The sequence below is a fragment of the Panthera tigris genome, chromosome C2 (genome assembly GCF_018350195.1).
Source record: "Panthera tigris isolate Pti1 chromosome C2, P.tigris_Pti1_mat1.1, whole genome shotgun sequence".
Taxonomy (NCBI): domain Eukaryota; kingdom Metazoa; phylum Chordata; class Mammalia; order Carnivora; family Felidae; genus Panthera; species Panthera tigris.
Window position 1 is genome coordinate 156,280,019 of NC_056668.1, and position 12,353 is coordinate 156,292,371.

General features: G+C 43.8%; 1 protein-coding gene across 7 annotated transcripts in view; it reads right to left on the reverse strand.

The window, feature by feature from the left end:
• ANO10 (anoctamin 10) overlaps positions 1-12,353 on the reverse strand; it is a 262,989-nt gene that overhangs the window by 110,439 nt on the left and 140,197 nt on the right. For 5 of the 7 annotated variants that reach the window (XM_042956785.1, XM_042956784.1, XM_042956783.1 and 2 more), the window contains one exon: positions 4,293-6,984. The exons of the other annotated variants lie outside the window; for them this stretch is intronic. In XM_042956785.1, the coding sequence (XP_042812719.1) occupies positions 6,787-6,984 (198 nt within the window). In that variant the 3' untranslated portion in view covers positions 4,293-6,786. Of the gene's footprint in view, positions 1-4,292; positions 6,985-12,353 lie in introns of those variants that run through there. 7 annotated transcript variants of the gene reach the window in all.

Genomic DNA, 12,353 nt, shown 5'->3' on the forward strand with positions numbered 1-12,353 from the left:
ACGGCTAAAATAAAGATCAGTGATGCCACCGTCCGGGCAAGGATGTGGAGAAGCTGCATCAGTCATTCACTGCCGGTGGGAATGTAAAATGGTCCAGGCACCTAAAAAGTTTGGCCACTGCTCAGCAAACTAAACATGCAAATAGGGCCCAGCGATGTTAAGTGCCTCTTGGACACTTATCCAGAGAAATGAAAACTGAAGCTCACACGAAACCTGTGCAGAAACGTTCCCAGTGGCCTTATTTGTTCTTCAATGTTCTTCAATGGCTGAAGGGTTAAACAAACCATACTCCTACTCAACAATAAAAAGGAACAAGCTATCGATACACACAATAATTTGGATGAATCTTCAGCAAACTGGGCTGAGTGAAAAAAGCCAATCTTAAAAGGGTATGTAACTGCATGACTTATTCATGTAACATTTTTTTTTTTTTTAAGACAAACTCTTGGAAATGGGGAATGGCTGGTGATTGCCATGGGTAGGAGATACAGGGGGTGAGTGAGGGTGGGGGGTGCAGAGGTAAGTGGGGCTATAAAAGGACTAGAGGGATCTTTGCAGCGTTGAGCTGTTCTGTATCCTATGATGGTGAATACACAAGCCTACACGTGACACAATCATACAGCACCAAATACCCACATACAAATGAGCACAGTAAAACTGGGGAAATCTGACCAAGATCAGAGGACTGGATCAATGTCAATGTCCTGATTTGTAACATGGCCTATAGTTCTACAAAATGTTACCACTGGAGGAAAAGGGGAAAAGGCACGCAGGACCTCTGTGTATTATTTCTTACAACTACATGCGAACCTACAATGGTCTCGTAAAAATGTCAGTGAAAAACATCATAAGGTCATTACCTCACCGCGGTCTCATTAAGCACCTTCTCCCAAGTCCTTTGGACCTAACTGAATATGCCACTGTGCAAGCAAGCAAGACTGTAGGGTCGATTCACTTGACGGTTAATTGAACCCACCAGATTTATATAAAAACTCCCCAACAATCCTACCAAGTCAGCCACAATTTACATTCTGCACGTTGTTCATATCTCCAGCTCAACTGGAAAAAAGATGATCTTTTTAAATAGTAATGTGTTAAATATGACACAATCACATTTAGTTTTGGTAGAATCACGCTGTTCTCAAGGTGACAAAAATTAACTACCTAATGGTAATCCCATTTCATGGTTTAATTAAAATTGTTATAAACAGCAATAGTATAGCTTGACTAACTTGACCAATTAGTGAATTTTTATAAGCAATGTTCGCAATTTCACCACCACTCGAATGATACCATTTTTAAAGACTATAGCTTTAAGTGATACAAAGACACTTAATGCAAAAAAAAAAAAAATGATGCACAAATAAGTATTACATTTCTAATAGAATTTATTTATACATTATGGTTACTGGGCTTTTTTGCTGCTGCTCTAGTAACGCAAATTAGATTTTTTTAGAAAATTACCAAATACAGTTCATACATCAATTTACTGATTTGACAGTATCTGCAAAATCTCAGAAAAATGTTTTAACGAGGTCCTAGCTCTAGATGACGTTTCCAATTCTATTTAGCCTGAGAGTGGAGTCTGCATGAGCTCTTTCATATTAAATTAACGTCTAACATCCAATCTCCATCTCTGCCTCAAAACGATCTTTCATAAAATAAACCTTAGCATCTTTCCTCACATGTCAATCGTAATTGTGAACACACACGGTCAGGCAGAAGACGTCTGCCTGGCTTGGGTTCATGGCTGGTCGTGTCATTGCCCTTCATTTCTGGGCTGCCCCCGTGGCCTCCCACTTTCAGTTTTAGGATGTGTGTCCCGAATGGGCCCTGACACCGGAGAGGATCAGGGCGGCCTGTGTCCGTAGTCCCACGAGAACGGGGCCTGTGGGTTTCCGCAGCGGGAGAAAAGGTCTGGTACTCAGACACCACTCCCCGAGTAGGGGGGCTCTGCACTGTGAGCTCAAATCTGTGCCTGCAGGCATCAGGGCACTGCCCCTCCCGGGTGCTTTCCTGGATGGTGCAGGCACGTGACAGTGAGGTCCACAGCACGAGGGCTAAGCTGTACGGCAGCACACAGTCTTGCCACGTAAACTCAGAGGCCACGGGCTCCGACGGTGCCTTCCCTAAAGGACGGCTGGAGTGGGAGCGTGAGGAGGGCTGGGGCCCCCGACGGGAAATGCACTACAGCAACACAAAGACGGACGGAAATGAAGAGGGACCCACCAGTGCTCCAGCCAAGCTGGACCTCAAACTGAACAAATATTTCCCTCCTCATTCTTGAAGCCTCCCTCCGCACCTTCACCTGTTTTTCTGTAGGACCCTTTGTGCCGGGAACTCTGTACCCACACTGACATCTCGCTGGCCTCAACGTATGCTCATTAGCGAGGCTTGGATGGCCACCATCAGTGCCAGGCGCGAGACCACCTTCAGGACGTGGCAGCACGTGGCCCGTGCCTGCGGAGACTGCCCAGGTCCCGTATTCGCCTGTAAAACCCCTCCGGCCCTTCACGCCGGGAGGGCTTGCCATATCGGAGCCCTTGGCCTGCTGCAGCCTCCCGCACCGGCAAAGTAGTGAACCATCTTCCTTCTTTGTATCTGCCTTCCCGTTACACATGTCCAGAGCACAGAGGTCGGTTTCTGACAGCAATGGGAAGACCCCCACCCGTGCCCTCTCATTGCTTTGTACTTTCCAGCACGGAATGCGCCTCTGGGCACACGAGAAAAGCAGAGGCGGGGGAAGATCGACATCTCAGGAGCCGGCCAAGAGAGAAGCAGGTCTGCCACTTCTCACTGAATCAACACCAGCCACCGCTCCAAGCACTTTAAAAACACCTGCTTGCTTCTTTTCATGACAATGATATGAAGGTAGGTACTGTCATCACACGTTATCTTACAGGTGAGGAGCAGAGGTACAAAGAGGTTCGGGAATTCGGCCAGAGTCAGTCATCGTGACGGGACCACAATGCCAACAGGACAAGTGGTGAGTAGAAGTCAGATTCTGGACATACTTTAAAGTGAACAAGACGTTTGGATTTAGGGCTGCAGTGAGATGAGTCAAGGAGGGACTCCCTGGATTTTGGCCTTGGCGATTAGAAAGACAGAAGTGCCCTTTGTGGAAATGGAAAGGATTTTATTTTCATTCCTACATAATTAACTGTATTAAAAAATATTATGTTCCTACTGATTAAAAACACCCCGAGGGGCAACTTCCACGTCCGCCAAGACGAAATAACCCTCCCACCCAACATAACAACAGCCAAAGTTTTATGAAACAATAGTCTTCAAGACACGGGACATTGAGCAATGAAGGACTATGATCCCTGAGACACAGGAAACAAGGTGGGCATCCGGTCACTCTAGCTTGCTGCCTACAGAAAGTCTCCAGGACTCAGCAAGGGGAGAGATGGTAAGGTTGTGCCCAGCAGGCTCCCTGAGCTGCAGCAAGAGTCCAGGGAAAACACGACACCAAATGTGTGCCAGATGAGGAGGTCTGCAGATGGTGTCCCTGAGCCGCATGTCTGAGGAAGCGACCTGAAGTCTGGGAAGGGAGCATCTGAATGGATTGGAGGGAACAGTGTGCCTGGTGCTCACACAGGACTGAGAAAATGTCTGCTCCCACCAGCCAGACTGGAAAACCTAACTCATGGGTCATCAGATAGAGTATTCAGAGGGTCCTGATTCAATACTGGGACATAATTATGAAGGAAGAGATAAACAGAAGTATAAATATACTATCGTATGGTTCTCATACTGTACATGAAGTGATATAGTATCTCTTGAGGACAGGCTGTAATAAAATAAAGATGTATAATATGAACCTTAAAGCAATCACGGCCATAAACAGAATTGTAGCTATTAATTCCCAAAAGGAGAAAAAATATAGACTCACACACATACACACAAACCTGTAAGAATTCATTAGAAGGCAGAAAAGGGAACAGACAGCAAGACGGTAGACGTAAATCTAACCATATCAATAACCAAGTTAAATATAAATGCTATAACATCCTAATTAAAAGGCAGAGATTGTCAGACTAGTTACAACAGTAACGAACCAGTTACAACAATAACTCCTAACCATATGCTGCTTAAAAGAAGCATAGTTAAAATATATAGGCACAAATAGGAGAAGGATGTTAAAAAAAAAAAAAAAATATATATATATACATATATATACGTATGTATATACGTATATTATATGTATATATATATAATATACGTATATATATATATATATATATATATATGGTGCCACACAGGTCAAAGAAGAGAGACTACGTGGGAAACACTATTATGATACCAGAACACATTATGGAAGCACATTAATTAATCATTAATCCTAAATGGGGAGACCAGGGAAAGGTGACGTCTAAACTGGTCCTTGAAGGACAAGGGGTCCTCTGACAGCAGCAACTGGATGGGAGAAAATTCGAAGACTAAGGAAACTCCAGGCAGACACCAAAGCAGGAAGACACAGACACTGAGGTGTCCGTGAAAGGAGGGGTGGTGGGAGGGGGAGGGGAGGAAAGACAGCTACGAGACAGATCACAGAGGATCTTAAGTCCCTTGCTAAGGATGCTGGTCTTTATGTTATGAAAAGGGGAACAACCAAAGGTTTTTCCGATCACAAATGAGATGGTCAGAACTGTGCGTCACAAACAACAGACGGCAGAGGAAGAAACTGGAGTCAAGGAGAGCAGTCAGGCACTCGCTGAAATACTCCAATGAGGCATGACAACAGTGGCCCTGAAGGTGGATGGCACCTCCGAAAGGAAGTTGAAGGAGGAGGCATTCTAGGGGCAGGATCAGCAGGTGGGAGACAAAAGGAAGCTCTAAAGGAAAAGAGGAAAGCAAAAATGGCCCGTGGTTTCAAAGGGAGCTGCCAGGGAGACAGTGAAACCATTTGCTGCAACAGGAATTCAGAGAAAGAAGGCAGCACGAGAGTGGAGTCCCGGGAGGCCACTGTGCTCTCTTCTGAGTGCCGCCACGGTGGTGCCCGCTGAACGTCCACGGGGCGGTGTCCTCAGGCAGCCAGAAGGCCAGAGCCAGCAGACGGAGGCGCGGATGTATGAGTCCACTGCACGGACAAGACAGCCCCTCTACAAGAGGAGCTACTGCACGGTAATCACATCAAGCTTAAGCCCAGGCCTCTTTAGGAATTAACGACTCAATACGTCTTTTCCCGATTTTAATCTAATCTCTTCCAAAGGGTCACCATTTCACACAAACAACTTTATAGGAAATCGAGACACGTAAACTTCAAAAATATTCAAACACTTTTAATCTAGAGCAAACTGTTTCCTGTTTTGGTATTAGGAATATTTACTTGTAAATGAGTTAATTAGCCCCATTTATGTCTACAGCAGAGCTTCTCAAACCATCTGTGGTGAAGGACCAAAGTTTTAAATTCCTTGTCCATTATGGACCTACGTATGGCCCTACTGGGGTTTGAACCGTATTGTGTGTTGCCCAAATTCCTATGTTGAAGCCCTAACCCCCACTGTGACTATAACTTCAAGACAGGGCTGACAAAGGCATAAGTAGGATTAAATGAGGCCATAAGGGTGGTGCCCTGATGTAACGAGTCTAGTCTCCTTATAGGAAGAGACTCCAAAGAGGTCTCTCTCTCTCTCTCCCTTCCTTTGAACGCACACACAAAGAAGAGGTCATGTGAGCACATCGCAAGATGGCAGCCACCTAAAAGCCAAGGGATGGGGCCTCAGAATGGAATCTACCCTGCTGACACCCTGGATCTTGAGCTTCCAGCCTCCAGAATTGTGAGATCTAATTTCTGTTGTTTAAACAGCTACCCGGTCCGTGGTATTTTGTTACACAGTCAGGGCAGACGCATACACACCGCATGTAGCGAAATGAGCTTGCCCAACACACAGCTCACCATGCAAGCTGCATTCTACTCTGCTTGGCCTCTATCTCGTTCAACAACATGAGACCGCTGACCACATGCTTAAACGTCACAGCAATGTCAAACTTCCTGAGACATTCCTAAAGGCTTCTACCCTGCCTCTGTACTAATTTCACTGTTGACCAGTATCAAACACTTTGTGGACTTCACAGCAGTCTGCAGACCAAGCTTCAACCAGTACTGGTTTATAGTCTTTCTGTGAAAGTTTTTCAAAAATGCAACGTTTCGCTTAGGCATAGAACTGAAAATAAAGGCATAAATATTCAACACATTTGAAAGCAGATGTATGATGTGGGCTGAGGGGAAGCTCAAGATTCCATCATATACCTAGGCAAGATCCCTCAAAACACTGCAGAATACAGGTTCTTCAAAATAAATGGCACTGTGCCTGTTTACGGTGCCTCTTGTCTTCTGCTTCTCTTTTGCTTTTCCATCAGTCTCTATAATCATATCCAGAGAGCACGTTATAATTAGATGACAAGCTCAAAGTTGGAGTGTGACGACCTCTTCAACTGGCAATACATACACCAAATTCACAAAACAGATGCCCTCGAGGGACTCCAACTTAGTTAGATGGATAAACAAATTAACTCCCATGATCCTGCCACTGAGGTGAGGACCTTCCGTTCCCAACGAGATGTCCAACTTCCTGGCCATCCCAGAGGATCTTCGATGCGCAGAATCCGATGCACACATTTGGTTTTCACTCAGCCACCACTGGGTTGTTTTTTTTCCTACAAAAAGTGCTCATTCATCCTCGGAAGCTTCATGTAGCTTCTCCAGCACAAAGGAGAACAATGATTATCTTTTCAGCACTCATGGAAACAGGACAGAAATCAGTGGGGATCATCATGGTTTTAAGCCGGTATCATATGCCTTGGCCAACAGATGAGTTTGCAAGACCACAGAATATATTTTTTTGCAAACAGCATTGCTGTGAAAAACTTTGCTGGCTGAACTTTCCTCTTTTTCCTATGTCCAAGGAAAAGGTAATTCAGTGTTAGTCTTCTCACTTCTTCAAAGTTCTTGTAACTGTAGGACTCCATGAGGAAAAGCTAATGAAGAACAGAATTTCAGAACTGTGAAGACCCAGAATAACCAATGGCAACCTCCTTGTAGCAGAGATGGCCAGCTATTCACCTAAATACATTTCTTCTTTCTTTTGGACACAGGGCAGGAAAACACTTCCCAGGTTCCCAGTGGCCACGTGGTCTCCCAATGGCTGTGGCTGATCTCCACAGACCTCAGAATGTAAACAGAAATGAACAAAAAACTGCTAGAACTGATACAAGAATTCAGCAAAGCCACAGGATATAAAATCAATCGACAGAAAATGGTTGTATTTCTACACACCAATAATGATGCAACAGAAAGAGATATCAAGGAATCACTCCCATTTACAATTACACCAAGAACCGTAAAATATCTAGGAATAAAGTTAACCAAAGAGGTAAAAGATCTGTATACTGAACACTACAGAAAACTTACTACAGACACTGAAAAAGACACAAAGAAATGGAAAAACATTCCATACTCATGGATTGGAAGAAGAAATATTGTTAAAATGTCGATACTACCCAAAGCAATCAACACATTCAATGCAATCCCAATCAAAATAGTACCAACATTCTTCTCAGAGCTAGAACAAACAATCCTAAATTTGTATGGAACTACAAAAGACCCCCAATAGCCAAAGTAATGTTAAAAAAGAAAACCAAAGCGGGAGGCATCACAATCCCAGACTTTAGCCTCTACTACAAAGCTGTAATCAAGACAGCATGGTATTGGCAAAAAACAGGCACAGAGACCAATGGAATAGAATAGAGAACCCAGAATTGAACCCACAAACGTATGCCTAACTAATCTTTGACAAAGCAGGAAAGAGCATCCAATGAAAAAAAGACAGTCTATTTAACATATGGTGCTGGGAGAACTGGACAGCAACACACAGAAGAATGAAACTAGACCACTTTCTTACACCATGCACAAAAATAAACTCAAAATGGATGAAAGATCTAAGTGTAAGACAGGAAACCATCAAAATCCTAAAGGAGAAAACAGGCAACATCTCTGACCTTGGCCGCAGCAACTTCTTACTCGACACATCTCCGAAGGCAAGGGAAATAAAAGCAAAAATAAACTATTGAGACCTCAAGATAAAAAGCTTCTGCACTTTAAAGGAAACAATCAACAAAACTAAAAGGCAACCAAAAGAATGGGAGAAGATATTTGCAAATGACATACCAGATAAATGGTTGGTATCCAAAATCTGTAAGAACTTACCAAACTCAACACCTGAAAAACAAATAATCCAGTGAAGAAATAGGCAGAAGACATGAATAGACAATTTTCCAAAGAAGACATCCAGATGGCCAGTAGACACATGAAAAGCTGCTCTACATCACTCATCATCAGGGAAATACACATCAAAACCGCAATGAGATACCACCTCACGCCAGAGTGGCTAAAATTAATAACTCAGGAAACAACAGATGTTGGTGAGGATGTTGAGAAAGGGGAACCCTCTTGCACTGTTGGTGAGAATGCAAACTAGTGCAGCTGCTCTGGAAAACAATGTGGAGGTTCCTCAAAAAATTAAAAATAGAATTACCCTGGAGAACCTGGGTGGCTCAGTTGGTTAAGCCTCCAAGTCCGGCTCAGGTCATGATCTCATGGCTCGTGAGTTCGAGCCCTGCATCTGTACTAACAGTTCAGAGCCTGAAGCCTGCTTCAGATTGTGTCTCCGTCTCTCTCTTCCCCTCCCCTGCTAGCACCCTGTCTCTCACTCCTTCAAAAATAAATGAACATTAAAAAAAAAATTACCCTAAGAACCAGCAATAGCACTACTGGGAAAGGCTACTACTCCAAAGGATACAGGAGTGCTGATGCATAGGGACACTTGTACCCCCAGTGATTACAGCAGCACTTTCAAAAATAGCCAAATTATGGAAAGAGCCCAAATGTCCATCAACTGATGAATGGAGAAAGAAGATGTGGTTTATACATACAATGGAATACTACTTGGCGATGAAAAAGAATGAAACCTTGTCATTTGCAATGATGGAACTGGAGGGTATTATGCTAAGTGAAATAAGTCAGAGAAAGACAGAGATCATATGTTTTCACTCATATGTGGAATCTGAGAAACTTAACATAAGACCATGGGGGAAGGGAAGGGAAAAACATAGTTACAAACAGAGAGGGAGGCAAACCATAAGAGACTGTTAACTACAGAGAAGAAACAGGTTGATGTGGGGGAAGGCGGGGGTGGGTGGGGAAAATGTGTGATGGGCACTGAGGAGGGCACTTGTTGGGACGAGCACTGGGTGTTGTATGGAAGCGATGAATCACGGGAATCTACTCCTGAAGCCAAGAGCACACTGTATACACTGCATGTTAGCCAATTTGACAATAAATTAAAAAAATAAAATAAAAATAGAATTATGCTTCAAAGAAAAGACAAGAAAAGACAAGACAAGACCTTCCAGGTCCGGTCCATAAAACCCTCCCTCTTGCCAACCTGCATGTCCCTCCCTCACACCCACCCCCAACCCAGGTCTTACATTTAGGTCACAGATCCATCGTGAGTTGAATTTTGTATATGGTAGGGGGAGTCAACCTGCATTCTTTTGCATGTGGATATTCTGTTGTTCCAGCACTATTTGTTGAAAAGACTACTCATTCTTCCCCCCACTGAATTGTCTTGGCACTCTTGCAAAAAAAAAAAAAAAAAAAAAAAAAAAAAAAAAAAAATCAACTGACCATAAATGTGTCTATTTCTGGACTCTTAATTCTGTTCCACTGATCTATATAGCCATTCTTATACAAGAACCACATAGTCTTGATTGCTGTAGCTTTGTAGTAAGTTTTGAAATTGGGAATTATGAGTCCTCATACATTACTCTTCTTTTTCAAGACTGTTTTGGCTATTCTGGGTCCTTAGCATTTCCATAGGAAATTTAGGATCAATTTCTACAAATAAATTAGCTGGGATTTTAATAGGGATTACATAGGATCCATAGATCAATTTTGGGGGAGTATTGCCATCTTAATGGTACTGGCTTCATTTTATTCTTTTTTGATACTATTATAAATGGAACTGTGTTAATCCCACTTGGGGACTGCTCATTGCTACTGTTTACAAATATAATTCCTTTGCGTATATTTTTCTGTCTTCTACTGAACTCATTTATTAGTTCTAATAGTTTTTTAGTGGATTCTTTTGGATGTTCTACGAACTAGGTTGTGTCATCTGCAAACAGAGATTGTGTGTTTCACTTCTTCCTTTCCAATCTAGACATCTTTTATCTCATTTTCTTGCCTAACTACTTGGCTAGAATTTCCAGGAAAACGTTGACTAAAAATGGCAAGTATCAAGAGTGGGTATCCTTGTCTTGTCCCTGATCTTAGCAGGAAAGCTTTCGGTCTCTCACCAGTAAGCGAGATGTTTGCTAGAGGTTTTGTGTATATGCCCTTCATCAGGTTGAAGAAAAAGGATGGTTTTTGAAACCCTGCTGACTGGCAAGCCTTTACTAGTATTTACACGGAAGCCTTATGTTTAAGGGCTGGGCATGGTGATAAAATGACACGCGGTAAAGAAGCGCTGTTCGCTCGCTTCCAGGAAAAATGCCAATTATGGAACGGAGCTTCGTTTAACCGACCCAGATGCTCTTGGTGCAGTGAGACAGTCGAGAAGCCCCACATGCATGAGAGGTGCTCGCCGTCACTAGCCATCAGGGAAGCAAAACGCAAGCTACGATGAGATACCACCTCACGCCCACTAGGATGGCTATAATTAAAACAACAACAACAGCAAACCCAGCAAAGAAGGGTTGATGAGGATACGGAGAAATGGGAATCCTCGTGCGCTGCTGGTGGGATGTAAAATCGTGCAGCTGTACGGAAAACAGTTGGGTGGTTTCTCAGAAAGTGTAATGTGGACTTACCATATGACTCAGCAATTCCACTCCTAGACATACACTCAGAAGAACCGAAAGCGGGGACTCAAACATATCCGTATGCCAATGTTCGCTGTAGCATTAATTATATTAAAATAGCCAAAAGGCGGAAACAGCCCAAACGTCCACCAACATACAAACGGAGAAACAAAATGTGGTCTATCCATACACTGCGGTATGATTCAGACACGAAAAGGAATGAATTTCTGATACATGCTACAACATGGAGGGACCGTGAAAATTCTACAGTAAGTGAAAGAGGCCAGACGCAGAAGGACAAATAATTCTATGAATATCTGGAACAGACAACTGCATGGAGACTGAAACGAGACGTCAGGGGGTTGGGTGAGAGGGGTCTGGGGAGTTAATCCTTCACGGTGGTGGCTGTGCAACGTGGTAAATGTAATCACTCACCACATTGTACACTTAAAATGGTTTAAATGGCAAATTCTCTTGTTTATATTTCACGACGATACAAATGTTTTAATAAAAGGCCCACAGCTATTACTACACCCACATTTCTACCATCTTCACTCTCATAGTAATGTTTCGCTGCTCTTTTCTTGGGAAAGTTTGTGACCTGAATTATGCTACTGACACACATAGCATAAGCTCCTCTCGGTAAGTATCGTGACTGCTCGCTTATGTGCAAGCTAAGAGCCTTCCACAATTCTTACACGTGTCTTATGTCACTGCAGTCATATAGATACTTACACTCTTCCCTCTGCCCTTGAAGGCACTGATGCTGGAATCTACGTGAGCCAAGCAGGGTTCTTCTTTGCAAGCTACACACACCAATTCTGTTTTGCTTGGACAAAGAAGGGGTTTGTTAAAAGGAAACCAGTCAGCTTGCTTGCGTACCCTCTGAAAGGTCTAAAGAACCAGGCGTGGCAGTCACCCAGCCAGGAGCAATGTCCAAAATCAAGCACGGAGTTGATCCAGTGAGGGTGCCGGGGCCACAGCTGCAAGACAGAGAGACGTAACAGCGCTGACGAGAGCCTCTGCAACAGCATCCCTCACCGGAGAGGACGCTGCACGGTACTTCCTTTCGGGGACCACTCGCTTCCAGCTCAAAGTTTGGAGTGGCAAGGTTATAACTGTCTGAAAATAAATCACGTGCCTGTATTTGTGGCCCAGAAGCCAGGGAGGCTGGGAAGGGAGCGCCTGGCATTGCCGGCTTCTGGGGAGTTGTGGGGTGGACTGTGCCTTACCAGGTCAGAGGTTCTGTGGACACAAAAGGGAGATTCGATGCTCAAAGATACAAAGAATGACTCATGTTCACCGCACCCTGTCTTTAGACAAACCGATTTGCAAATGAGCAATTTAAGCTAAATATGCCTGGCAAGGGTTCTCAGCAGAGAAAGCAGAGCCACCTAAAATGCCAAGCAAGCAAGAGCTCGGTCCTTTGGAGAAGCCTCAAGGAGCAAGGTATTATTAAAATGTGGGGAGGAGAGCAGTGGAGACGA